This window comes from Eublepharis macularius, chromosome 3 (genome assembly GCF_028583425.1).
Source record: "Eublepharis macularius isolate TG4126 chromosome 3, MPM_Emac_v1.0, whole genome shotgun sequence".
NCBI classification, from domain to species: domain Eukaryota; kingdom Metazoa; phylum Chordata; class Lepidosauria; order Squamata; family Eublepharidae; genus Eublepharis; species Eublepharis macularius.
Genome location: NC_072792.1, coordinates 157,991,160 through 158,004,434, shown reverse-complemented (window position 1 = coordinate 158,004,434; position 13,275 = coordinate 157,991,160). Strand labels below are relative to the sequence as shown.

At 40.8% G+C, this 13,275-nt stretch overlaps 1 protein-coding gene across 3 annotated transcripts in view; it reads left to right on the top strand.

Moving 5' to 3' along the window:
• Nucleotides 1–13,275, top strand: part of IFT88 (intraflagellar transport 88) — a 52,415-nt gene that overhangs the window by 22,530 nt on the left and 16,610 nt on the right. For all 3 annotated transcript variants that reach the window (XM_054973567.1, XM_054973565.1, XM_054973566.1), the window contains exons 13-19: nt 383–453; nt 938–1,024; nt 2,035–2,134; nt 6,262–6,348; nt 7,534–7,720; nt 11,025–11,133; nt 11,448–11,598. In XM_054973567.1, coding sequence (XP_054829542.1) covers nt 383–453; nt 938–1,024; nt 2,035–2,134; nt 6,262–6,348; nt 7,534–7,720; nt 11,025–11,133; nt 11,448–11,598 — 792 coding nt within the window. The remainder of the gene's footprint in view (nt 1–382; nt 454–937; nt 1,025–2,034; nt 2,135–6,261; nt 6,349–7,533; nt 7,721–11,024; nt 11,134–11,447; nt 11,599–13,275) is intronic.

The window sequence follows — 13,275 nt, the reverse complement described above, 5'->3', positions numbered from 1 at the left end:
GAAATCATAAGTATGCATGCATGAGCGGAAGTAGTTGGAAACTGCTCAAGTATAACCCAAGACCATCTACCTGAGTTATCACCTGTTCCTGTGAGCCACTGCGAGAATACAGCAGTTGTTGGTCAGGAATCAGTGCCAACTGTTAATTTTCTGTTAGAGCTGAGATATGACCCAAGCCAAGTGTAGTATTAGCCTCTTATGATGCCTTAGCAGGGTGTGAAAAATGCTACAAAAGAGTATTTGGGCATTTTAGATTATAATTTTTAGTAGGGCTTCACTTGAAGAGCTTTTCAGCAAGTAAAACATGTAACATACTCTGTATGCGTGCAAATGTATAACAGTCTATAATTTTAGTGAATATACATTTCTGTACCTTTTTTAGGATGATCCACATACAAACCTATTGATAGAAGCTATTAAAAATGATAGTTTAAGTCAAATGGAGCGTGAAAGGTAAAATCATCCATCTCAAACTGTATGATGTTAAAATCTTGTGTTTTCCCTGGGTGTGTTCAAAAAACTGAACTGAGTCTGGTCTAAAATGCCCAGTTAAGCTAATGTTGAACCTGAACAAGTCGTCTTCTTCTCCCCTCCCTAGTTACCCCGTGGACCCTAGTAGTATCTAGAGTCAAGGAATGTTTACAGATTGACATGTTCACCATGCTATGTTCACCATGCTTTCTTTCCTTTTTGTATTTCTGTGGCTCTTTTGGCAAATAAGCAAACTTTTTGCTGTTTCTCCTTTTTAAAACCTTGCATGCTCTGGATTGATTTGACACTTACTTCACAATTTTGATTAAATTAAGTTCCCTAGAAGAGTATTCTCATTAGAAGATTTTTTAAAAAGTAGATTATGCTAATATTTCTTTAGTTTCAACCCTGAAGTGGGTGCCGGGGTGTTGTTTTTTCTCCTGACATGATCTGTTTTTTTTTAAAGGAAATATACAGCAGAAAAGTATATAATGACAGCTGCTAAGCTAATTGCACCAGCAATTGAAACATCATTTGCTGTAGGCTATGACTGGTAAGTAGCATTTTTTTCTGTTGAGTTGCTGTTTTCAGACCACTTACTTCTGTGAGATTGTTCTGGAGTAAGTGATTAGAGAACTGCAGTTTGAGTAAGCCCATATGTGTTTGTTACAGAACAAAATTTTAAAAATGTAAGAATTTACATTTAAAGCTAAGATACCATTTTAAACTTAGCAATCAGATGTACATAGAAAATGAGATAGGTAATTTTTTCATTCATTATGTGTTTGACTGTCCACTCTCCAAAGCCTTAATCATAACTGAAGAATTGGTCAAACATAGTTATGTGAACTAGGAAGTCCTTGGTTCTAATTTCATCTCAGCAATGAACATACTCGGTAACCTTTGATAAGCCACTGTCTTTCAACCAACCTGGATTTGTAATATGGGGAAGTAAACTGCACTATCTTAGTGTCTTGTTGTAAGATAGTCTTATGCAATCAGTGACCTACAGAACCAGAGACAACTCATCGGCCCCATGTAACGGTCCACTGGGTAATCAGTACACCTCTGTATCTGCCTCGGTCCTCAAACACTGTGATGGTGATTGTTCCAAGTGCCTAGCAGACGCTTGGAACATTCTGGTCATTCAAGGAGTACTATATAAATATTAATGCCAGATGCAAAGAAGAATCAAGTGAGTTCTGTGAGCCCAGGAGTCCTTGCCCTTCTTAAACAGCAGTTGTATCGCAAACGGTTTTTTTAGACTGAGGCAAGTCTCAGTCTTCGTGATCTGCCATAGCATTTAGGTGTTCATTGTTCACAGGGTTACCAGCACAGTTCCTAGTAAATAATAATAGTATTACTACTAATAATATTTATGCTTTCCTTCTTGTCACTGAAAAGCCGTCAAGGTAGTATTATTAATACTCGTGCTGTAGACCTGAAAGCTATTCTGTAGTATTTAACTGCCAATGGTGGTTGGATGGAATTAAACAGTTGGTTTCTTGACATGGAAAGAATCTTTGTAACAGAGAATTTGTTTTTTTTCTGATCCCCTTGTAGGTGTGTAGAAGTAGTAAAAGCATCCCAGTATGTGGAATTAGCCAATGATCTGGAAATAAATAAGGCAATTACATATTTGAGGCAAAAGGACTTCAATCAGGTATGCTGCTTTTATTTTTTAAATCATATTAGTAGAGTTGCCCATGGAAGTTTGTTCAAAATACAGTCACAAGCATGAACCCGCCCCTGATACCTTGCTGGAGTGGCCATCCCATTTCCCCAACCTTTACTTCCTCCTCTCTCCCCCATCCCTTGTCTCAGTCTCTCTCTCTCTCTCTCTCTCTCTCTCTCTCTCTCTCTCTCTCTCTCTCTCTCTCTCTCTCTCTCTTCCTCCCCCACACCTACCGTCATTCCTTCTCTTTCTCTCTTTCCCAGCCCCGCTGTCTTTCTCCCCACATCACTTACTTGGAACCTGCCATTGGCAGCATCACTGCTCCTCCTCATATGGCTGCAAGGATATAGTGGGTACCACACTGATGCTGGGGCTGGTGGTGTTTTTGTGCAACTAATCAGATTATCTGTGCTTCTTATACAAAGTAAATTCTCCTGATAGCTTGTGTGTGTGTGTGTGTGTGTGTGTGTGAGAGAGAGAGAGAGAGAGAGAGAGAGAAGGTTCATGATTGAGACTGTATTTTGCTAAAGAGAAATATGAACAAGTTATTTCTACTTTCCTGGCCTTTACCAGCGGGACTGAAGCTTTAGGGTCCTACATTCTGGAATAGAATGACAGAGCTGAATATGATTTTGTCTAGATGACAGTACACAAATGGCCTGAGAAAGAGTTAGAGGCATAGTTCTGGTCCTGTTCTAGTGTAGGTAACATACAGTACCATCCTAAGCAAAATTACGGCCTTCTACTTAGAATGGCACTGTGTGTTACTTATACAGGACTAGGACTAAGGACTAGGATTAATAGGGTTGGTGTATGTAATTTATCTGTCCTAAATGTTTCTCTTCCATTCATACATTTGCTTTCTTGGTGTTCTGATTAACTTAACTGTGTTTAAGTCTTACTTTTCCTTTCCTTTTCATTATTGCTTCTTTCGTTCTGTCATTCCCATTTTGTTTGATGCTGTAAGTATGAAGAGGTAGGTACAATGGCAACATCTATTTCACTTTGAAGCTTCCCTACATTCGTGTAGGGTGCTAGTCTTTAAAAAAATAGTAGTATGTTTTGGTACATACATGCAAATCAGGATTTTCTGCCTTTAAATCCTGCTTTTCCTACCTTCACAATACATCTGAAAGACACATTGGCCCAATTTATGGTGCATTCTTAGGCTGAATTAGTCTACACCAATTGACTTTAATTGACTTAGAAGAGCATTACACTGCCTAGGATTGTACTGTAAGTTTACTAAAGAAGTTCAGTGTATTGCATTGTTTCTTTTTACATTTTATTTTTAAATTGCTGCATGCACACTCATTCCCATTTTATTTTTTGAAAGTAGAACCATTTTTTAAATGCTGGAAACCTGCTTTGGGAAGGAGAGTGGCAGTGAGTTAGTGTCTTCATCAGCTTCTACTGTACATTTGCAGACCATTTTCTCCTAAGCTCAGTCCAATTTTTTAAAAATATAGATATCTATATTTTTAAAAAATAGAGATATTTTTATAAGTATAGATATAGTACAACTATAAGAACATGAGAGCCAGTTTGGTGTAGTGGTTAGGAATGGCGGGACTCTAATCTGGAGAACCAAGTTTGATTCCCCACTCCTCCACTTGAAGCCAGCTGGGTGGCCTTGGGTCAGTCACAGCTCTCTCAGAGCTCTCTCAGCCCCACCCACCTCACAGGGTGATTGTTGTAGGGATAATAACATACTTTGTAAACCATTCTGCGCAGGTGTTAGGTTGTCCTGCAGGGCAGCATATAAATCAAATGTTACTATTAACATTGCAAGGTACAACAACATATACACATGCAACTTATTTGCCATACACACACATTTCATGACCGTCAAAGATATCCATGTAGGGAAAGTAGCGAGGCAGCATTTTGTCAAAGTAAATTCTGTGACTATCATGGGTAGAATGTTTAAATATTGAAGTGCAAATTAATTTATTGTAGAGATAGACAGCTAAAGGAAGAAACAGTGGGAAGAAGAAAGATGGTTACTGCTCAAGGACAACCCTGAAAGAAATGTTGTTAGATACCGCTTTTAAAAAAAATTCCATTAGAGGATATTCTGTGAGAAAGCATTAGTACTTGTATTTTGTTTTTGAGATAGTGACAGCTATGACCAAACTGGAATTAGAACCCACAGCAATGCATATCAATGTACAACCCAGTCTACTAACTTGATATGACTGTTGTAAAAAATCCTTTTAGACTTCTTCAATCCTTATTTATTGTATCTTTATCCTGCCTTTCAGCCAAAAAATATTATTTCCTAAAGCAGCCATGTTTATTTCGAAATAAGTCTTGTTTTATCTGAAATAACAGTGCAATTCTGAGCACAGTTATACACTTTTTCAATGGACATATGTAACTGTGCTTAGGAAAACAATGTAAGTGTGCTTACAATTTACAATCATAAATTCAAAGTGAAAAAGAGGAAAAAATTCTGTGGTCTTGAACTTCTAAGTTCATAAACTCTAAATACTTTCTGATCCCTTCTGAAATGTTTTGCATGCCTCTTGAAATTTTTTGTAGGTAATTCATTATAATTAGAAAAATATCCTGCTGTACTACTGGTGTGGTACTTCCTTAGGTAGTTTGCTGGGGAGCAATAAACTTGTGCTTGCTCCATATGTTTTGCATATGCCTTTTCTTACACCTCATAAATTAAGACAGTAATGCACTTTGTGCTGGAAACCGTAAAACTAAAATGTATTTCAGAATTCTTGGCTTACTGCTTTTAAGGTGTATTCACTTTATAATAAGTAACTGAAGTTTTGTGACTTCATAACTTCTGTGAAGGAGAAAATGGAGCCTGGTGAGTTTTAACAAATATTTTTGTGCTTATAGAAAAGGCAGGTCAAATGGAAGTTGTTGTAAAAAAAATTTAAAGGGAAAGTATAGCTTTCAATAGGTAAAATATAATAGCAGCTTAAAATATTACAGGTTTTTTCACAGTGTAAGAAAACCATTGTAAAATTTATTTTACATAAAAGTTTATTGTATTCCTTTAACTTTTATTAATTCACTAGCTTCACATAACCTTCCCAGATGTTTTAAAACGCAGCATTTCCTTAGGTACTTTTGCTAGTGTTGATTCTGAGCCAATAGTACTTCATTTCTTTCCCACATGGAAACTGAGAGTAACCTTGCTACACTGAGAAGGGAATACCAGATAACAGCACACCATTTTCTTAAAAGAAACACACGCTTCATGAACATATAAGACTAACAAAATTTGTGGTAGGGTATGAGCTTTCGTGAGTCACAGTGAGCTGTGACTCACGAAAGCTCATACCCTACCACAAATTTTGTTAGTCTTATAGGTGTTACTGGAGCCTTGCTCTTTTCTTCGGCTGCAAACAGACTAACATGGCTACCCATCTTGATCTAACACACTTTGGTCGGCATCTAAACAATGGAGAGTATTCAAAGCAAAAAGGGAGGTTTTTTTTTAACCGGCAATAAAAACGGTTAGGGCATGAATGGCAGAGTTTTATCATCACTAGTGATGTCCAGGTTCCCTGGAGAAAGAGACTGAACTGAAACTGAAGATGCCCTTCATAATTGGAGAGCATCCTTCATGGAACAGCTGTTGCATACCATGCATTAGAGGAGAAAAATGGAAAATTCTGCAATATTCTTCTGCATACACAACAGCTTGGGGAGGTTTTTGTGCAGTGCCCTGAACAAGTGGGAGCACGAGAACTGCTATAGCACCTACAAATGTGTGTGTGAACTCTTGCATTTATGCAAGTAGTTGCAGAACAACACTAGCAGGCAGCAGCTATTATACTTCCCATTCTCTGCATCCAGCCCAATGATTGGTAATGACTGTAGTGTAGCTACTCTCCTCAGCACTTTCTGATTTCAGTGAACTATTCTGCCAAAGGAATGGGCACAGTATTACAGCAAAACGTCTGTTTCATACTTTTGATTCTAAACATACCAGCACCGCAGTTTGTGTTGCTGCACTGGTACAGTGGTCAGCACGCTCCGTTCAAGTCTTTTATTCAGCGTACTTTCCCAAAGTGTAATTACAGAACAAGTCCATCAGCCTCTATATGTTTGAATAATTTTACAATGTAACAATTACTTCCTCCTAGGCTGTGGAGACTTTAAAGATGTTTGAAAAAAAGGAGAGCAGGGTTAAAAGTGCAGCTGCAACGAACCTTTCATTTCTTTACTTCTTGGTGAGTTACTGTTTTACAGAGGGATTTTTTTATTCATCCATGTAGCACTTTTGGATCACTCCCAATGTTTTGTCTTCAATTTACTATACAGTAGTTGTGAAAACAAATCACTGTTGGATGCTCTGGCTAAGTTGTGATTTACCATTTTGTTTAATTATAGTGGGTAATGTATACCATACTTTCTTATCTTCCTAATATAAAACTGAGACTCACTGGTGATGTGCATTAGCATCTGTTTGGCATGCAGAAGGCCCCAGGTTCAATCCCTGACATTTCCTGTTAAAAGGATCAGATGATGAGAAAGACCTCAACCTGAGACCCCGGATAGCTGCTTACAGCCTGAGTAGTCAGTACTAACCTTGATGGGCTGATGGGCTGATCAGGGCTGTGTTTGGGGGGGGGCAGGGGGGTGTCGCTTGCCTCAGGTGACACCAAAGAGCTGTCCAGTAGTGCGTGGAGCTGGCGGTGGCAGCACGGGCAGCTGCGCATGCAGGAGGGCTGGGAAGCCACCTGCACTGCCCTGGATGCCCGCTGCACTGATAGGGCAGCCAGCTTGCTGGGCACCAAGCTGGCCCTTCTGCAGCAGCTGCTGACCAGAAGCATGCAGAGCTGACAGCAGCAGCATGGGCGGCTGTGCAGGAGGGCTAGGAGGCCGAGGCGCCATCCTGGCCACCTGCTGCGCCTACGGGGTGGCTGGCTTGCTGGGTGCTGAGCTGGCCATCCATTTCCTCCAGTGGCTGCTGGCTGGGAGCACACTGCCAGATAACGGGCGGGGAGGCAAGCAGCCTGAATTGTGGGAGCACTCCCGGGGGGCAAGCACGCCCTGCGCAATGATGTCACTTCCTGGAAATGACATCATCGTGCAGTCCTGGGAGTGTGCGTGCACATGTGGTGATGGGGCTCCCCCAACCAGGAGTTGCCCCGGGTGCCTGGAACCCACGCTATGCCACTGGGTCTGATTCAGTTCAAGGCATTTTCTTGTGTTAATCTTCTTAGATAAAATGTCATGAGTTGCAGTCCTAACAAATGACCTGGTTCCATCATTCAGAATATTAATAAAACTTGCAGACTGCAAACATGTAATCATTTGGGTTATTTTTTATCAACTGCCAAAGATGCTTCCAAAGCAAGCGACTGGCAGTGGCAACTAGTTAATATTCTATTTGTGTTCTGCATTTAATCCAGGAAAATGACTATAAACAGGCAAGTGACTATTCTGATTTAGCAGTAAGTGCTGATCGATATAACGCATCTGCTCTTACAAATAAAGCAAATACTTTTTTTGCAAATGGAGATTATGAAAAGGCAGCAGAGTGCTATAAAGAAGCTCTTCGGAATGATTCTTCATGCACTGAGGCACTTTATAATATTGGTAAGTCAAAGAAACTTCATTTTTGATGTAAGCTAAACCCTGTACTTGGCGTTCTAGCTACAGAACTAGCCCTTTTTTAGAAATATGATTTACTGTTTCAAGATTCATTAAATGCTTTGATTAACTGTAGCAATTAAATGGTACTGTGTTGTAGTGTGAGCATAATTGTCCTTTTCCAGATCCCTGTACTCACTGTTCTGCTAAGACAAAGTTCCAGTATAAGCAGACTTCCTTATGCATTTGGGTAGGGAAGTCTCTGCTCATTACTTGTATCATTTCTTCCTTTACAGAGATGCACCTTCAATAATAAGTGTTTTATTGAGGGTTAGATCTGAAGCTGCTACTTTTATTTATCTCTTTTTTATTGCTGCAATTTCCTGCTATCTATATTTCTCTTTTTTGAGGCTTTTCATGTTTTTGTGCAACTCTTTACAGTTTTCATGCTGCTGGTTTTTTATTTTTTAATAATCTTTTCTCTCTCCATACCCCTTTTTTTCTCATGTGGCTATTAAGCTTCAGCAAAAGATATATGTAAAAATTAATAATTGTTAATTATTTAATTATTTAACTGTAAGCTGTAAGCAGTTAATTATTTAACTGTAAGCTGTCTCAGAAATATAGTAAATACATTACATAAGAACATAAGAACATAAGCAAAGCCATGTTGGATCAGGCCAGTGGCCCATCCAGTCCAACATTCTGTCACACACAGTGGCTAGAAATCCAGTGCCATCTAAAGGACTGTCAGTGAGGCCAGGACACCAGATGCCCTCCCACTGCCTTCCTTCCAGCACCAAGACAACAGAGCACCACCTCCCCACAAAGAGAATACCATCTATCTCCTGTGGCTAATAGCCACTGATGGACCTCTGCTCCATATATTTGTCCAGTCCCCTCTTGAAGCTGGCAATGCTTGTAGCTGCCACCACCTCCTGTGGCAACGAATTCCATGTGTTTATCACCCTTTGTGTAAAGTAGTATTTTCTTCTATCTGTTCTAACCCGACTGCTCAATAATTTCATAGAGTGCCCACGAGTTCTTGTATTGTGAGAAAGGGAGAAAAACACATCTTTCTCTACCTTCTCTAACCCGTGCATTATCTTGTAAACCTCTATCATGTCTCCCCTCAGTCGTCTTTTCTCCAGGCTAAAGAGCCCCAAGCGCCTCAATCTTTCCTCATAGGGAAAGTGTTCCAACCCTTTAATCATTTTAGTTGCCCTTCTCTGTACTTTTTCCAGTGCTATGATATCTTTTTTAAGGTGTGGCGACCAGAACTGTACACAGTACTCCAAATGAGGCCTCACCATCGATTTATACAGAGGCATTATGATACCGGCTGATTTGTTTTCAATCCCTTTCCTAATAACCCCTAGCATAGCATTAGCTTTTTTTATGGCAGTCGCACACTGTGCTGACGTTTTTAGTGAGTTATCTATCATGACTCCAAGATCTCTCTCTTGGTCAGTCTCCGCCAGTTCAGACCCCATCAACTTGTATTTATATTTTGGATTTTTGGTTCCAATGTGCATTACTTTGCACTTGGCTACATTGAACCTCATTTGCCAAATGGATGCCCACTCTTCTAGCCTCGACAGATCCCTTTGGAGTGCCTCACAATCCTCTCTGGCTTTCACCACCCTGAACATTGAATTAACAGTGTGAGCGGGGAGCTCTGTGAGCACCTCAAAGCCCCATGTATCCAGAGCATATTGCTGCATTGAGGCAGTTTGATGAACTTGAAAGGTGAAAACTATTTACAAGTAAAGAGTGGTTTATTCTTCTTGTATCAGACATGTTAGCTCAAGTTTATTTTTTTCAGGTAGGTAGCCATGTTACTCTGCAGTAGAACAGCAAGATTTGAGTCCAGTGGCATCTTAGAGGCCAACAAGATTTAAAGGGTGTAAGCTTTTGAGAGTCAAATATCCCTTCTTCAGATACAGGGTGGAGTGGAGATCCTTGAGCCTTGTATTGTTGGGTCAGAGAATCTCCATATTCACTTTGACAACACAATCATGGGATCTGGTCCTAAAAACCCCACTTAAAACATCTAAGGTTCATTCATTTGTTCATCTTCCAGTGTTATATATGCTGTTTAAGTGTCAGCATGCCCTTTGAGAATCACAGTTCTCTTCGTCAGATGCAAGGAGAACTGTGATTCTCGAAAGCTTATGCTACAGTAAAGTCGGTTAGTCTTAAAGGTGCTACTGGACTCCTTTCTATTTTTCTACTACAGACTAACACAGCTAACCCCTCTGGATCTATGAGCATGCCCTTCTACTCTCTACATTAAACAAACAGGTCAGTCCCCATGCAAAAGAATAAATGGACATAAATCTGACATTAAAAATCACAACACTCAAAAACTAGTCGAACATTTTAATCTTCCAGGATATTCTGTTACTGACCTAAAAATGGCTAGCCTCAAACAAAGAAGCTTCAAGGGCAGATAACAACATGAGGTTGCTGAACTTGAGTTCATTTACAAGTTCAGAAAAATGGACCCCCCCTTCCCAAGCTGAATAGAGACATAGGATTCTTATCTCAGTACAGATGTTAATTTCTACTCTAATCAAGCTGCACTGTACCTTTACATTTTGACTCCCTTCTTTGCTTCACCTGTACCACCTTCCTGACTTGGATATAAAGGCTCAGGGATCTCCTCTCCACTCTGTAGCTGAAGAAGGGAACTTTGACTCTTGAAAGCTTATAATCTGAAAATCGCGTTGGTCTCGGCTGGATTCATTGGTCTACCACTGGACTCAAATCCTGCAAGTTCATTTTATAAATTGTTAGAGAGTTTAAGCAAGTGTTAATACAGCACCATTCATATCTGCTTTTACAAAGTGTGTGTTCAGTCTTTAGCACTCTGTATCGAAAAGAGCACCTTGGAAATGATCCTTGTAGAAAGCATTTCTGTAATGAAAACCAAAACACTGGAAGACAACTTCAAGAAATGCGTGGCCCGATCCAGTGTTGCTATCAGGGTCATTGGGCTCTGTAGTGCATCTGCTGGAAATGTATATAGATCATTCCTGTATGTGTCATATTTCCCATTTGTGAAATGGGGACTTGTAGAATTTCAGAGTATAGCTTTCAGTCAGAGTGGCACAGCTATTGTGTAAGCTGCCACTCTCAGTCAATTGCTTAATTGTGTTTATTGCAAATTTAAAACGAAGCATCTGAAAAATATATTCTGAGTTTCTGGAGAAACTATTTCTGGTTTGCACCACAAATGTGATCTTAAAATGCTGCTGCTTATACCACTTGCTGATAGCTTTCAAATGTTACAATCTTTTGTTTTTAGGCTTAACATATAAGAAGCTGAACAGGTTAGATGAGGCACTGGATTCTTTTCTGAAACTTCATGCTATCTTTCGCAATAGCGCTGAAGTTCTCTTCCAAATAGCAAGTATGTATCTTTTTGATAAATATAAATTCAAACCAATTAAATACTAGGGTGAGTGCCCAGTTTCCTGGGGGGTAAAGTGTAGATGACTGGGGAAGGCAATGGCAAACCATCCCGTAACAGAAGTCTGCCAAGAAAACGTTGTGATGCGACGTCCCTCATGGGTCAGTAATGACTTGGTGCTTGCACAGGGGACTACCTTTACCTTACCTAAATACTATATATGTTTCTCCAGTACATGCTCTGTAAAGCTTCCCTTTGAATTCCTATAATATATCAAAGAAGTTACAGTGAGAATTCCCTTAACTGAAGATACCACAGATATGAAATAATGGAGGATCCTAATCAAGCCATAGAGTGGCTTATGCAGCTCATCAGTGTTGTTCCAACTGATTCACATGCATTAGCAAAACTTGGAGAACTCTACGATAACGAAGGGGATAAATCTCAAGCTTTCCAATATTACTATGAGGTACGATGTGGTTACTCAATTACAGTGGAAATGCATTTCATGTATTACCATGTATATACATGGTAAAGCATGATTGAGTCAGCACTTAAAAATGCCAACCTCATAATGGTTGAACACTGATCTTTCCTTAAATAAGTTTAACACTTGGTAAGTCTACCTTATTGTTCACTCTTCAAGAGAAAAAGTGAAGAAATTGGATATGAAAACATTTTCACAAGGAACTGAGGAGTTAAATCCATCTATCCTTCGTGATATTTTGATGCCTGATACACAAGCAGGATATTGTCCACACAGTTCAGTTGCAGCATATCAGTTCCTGGAGGGATCAAAAAGAATTTAGTAAAGCCTGTTCACCCTACCCACACCCACTTATATATGTACATGAACCTACGCAGAGGCATTGATTGAGATGTTTGGGAATTCTGCGTATGCATCCTGTATCCTTTCTGTGCCTTGCACTGAGCACAAGGAACATGCATAGGTCAGAGAGAGATGCATGCATACCTCATGATTGTGGGATTACTTCACACTAGCAGTCCATTCCTATTTATTCTATATTCACCCTTTAGTCAGTGTCAGAATAAGCTGACTGTGATTGGCTCTAGCCTCCATTAAATTCAATGACCACACATTATCTTCAATAGAAGCTGAGTCAAGGTGTTCTGTGTTCATCATAACATGACACCCAGTGTGAAGCACTGCCTCCTGGATCATAGCCATGTCGTCATGGTGCCTCAGACTTCCCCAGGCCTTAGTTTGGAAACATGAGAGAGGTTATTACAGCATGCTGTTTCTTTTCAGCATCTTCCTGGGAGTCCTGGCCCTCAGCGCCCTGGCCAGTCCCTTCATACTTCTCCCCAGCCTGGTGTGGAATGCCCACTTTTATCCTCCCTCCACCCTTCAAGGCAACCAGCCCCTCCTCCTGGCCCTGCCCCCCAGGGCAAGTGCCACCACCTGGACCAAGAGGGGGAAGCTATAGCCTAGGCTATAGCCCTGTCCATCCTGGAGCCTGCCAGGGATCTTGCCAGCCAGCTCCTGGATTTGCCCTGGCCTCTGCCCCCTGGCCTGCCACCCCAGGGCCTTCAGGGCCAGTGCATCAGCTGCCACTGTCCCATGGCCCTTCCTGACTCCCTGACCAGGATCCTGGGCCACTGCCATCATGCTGCTCTTCACCCCAAGTCTAGCTTCACATCAGCCGGTGCAGCTCTTTGTGCAGTTGGGAGACACTGTCCAATGCTCACTCATCATCTTCCTCCTCTGCTCTCTGAGGCTTCCTTCTTCTTCTAGTCACTGTTCCCTGGCCTCAGTAGGGTGAGTGCGGTTCACTGGAGCTATCTCAGTATAACAACAACAACATTCGATTTATATACTGCCCTTCTGGACAACGTAACACCTGCTCAGAGCAGTTATTATTATCCCCACAACAATCACCCTGTGAGGTGGGTGGGGCTGAGAGCGCTCTGGAAAAGCTGGGACTGGTCCAAGGTCTCCCAGCTGACTTCAAGTGGGGAATCAAACCTGGTTTTCCAGATTACACTAAACTGGCCCTAAAAATGATACTTTCTTTCGGTTGCAGCATTGCTCAGTCCTAGCAATTTTCCTGTTGTTGTTTTTTAAACAATGGCCTTTCTAGTCTCCATTCTCATTCTGTTCTTGCTCTGCAGCTGCCTGCAGTTT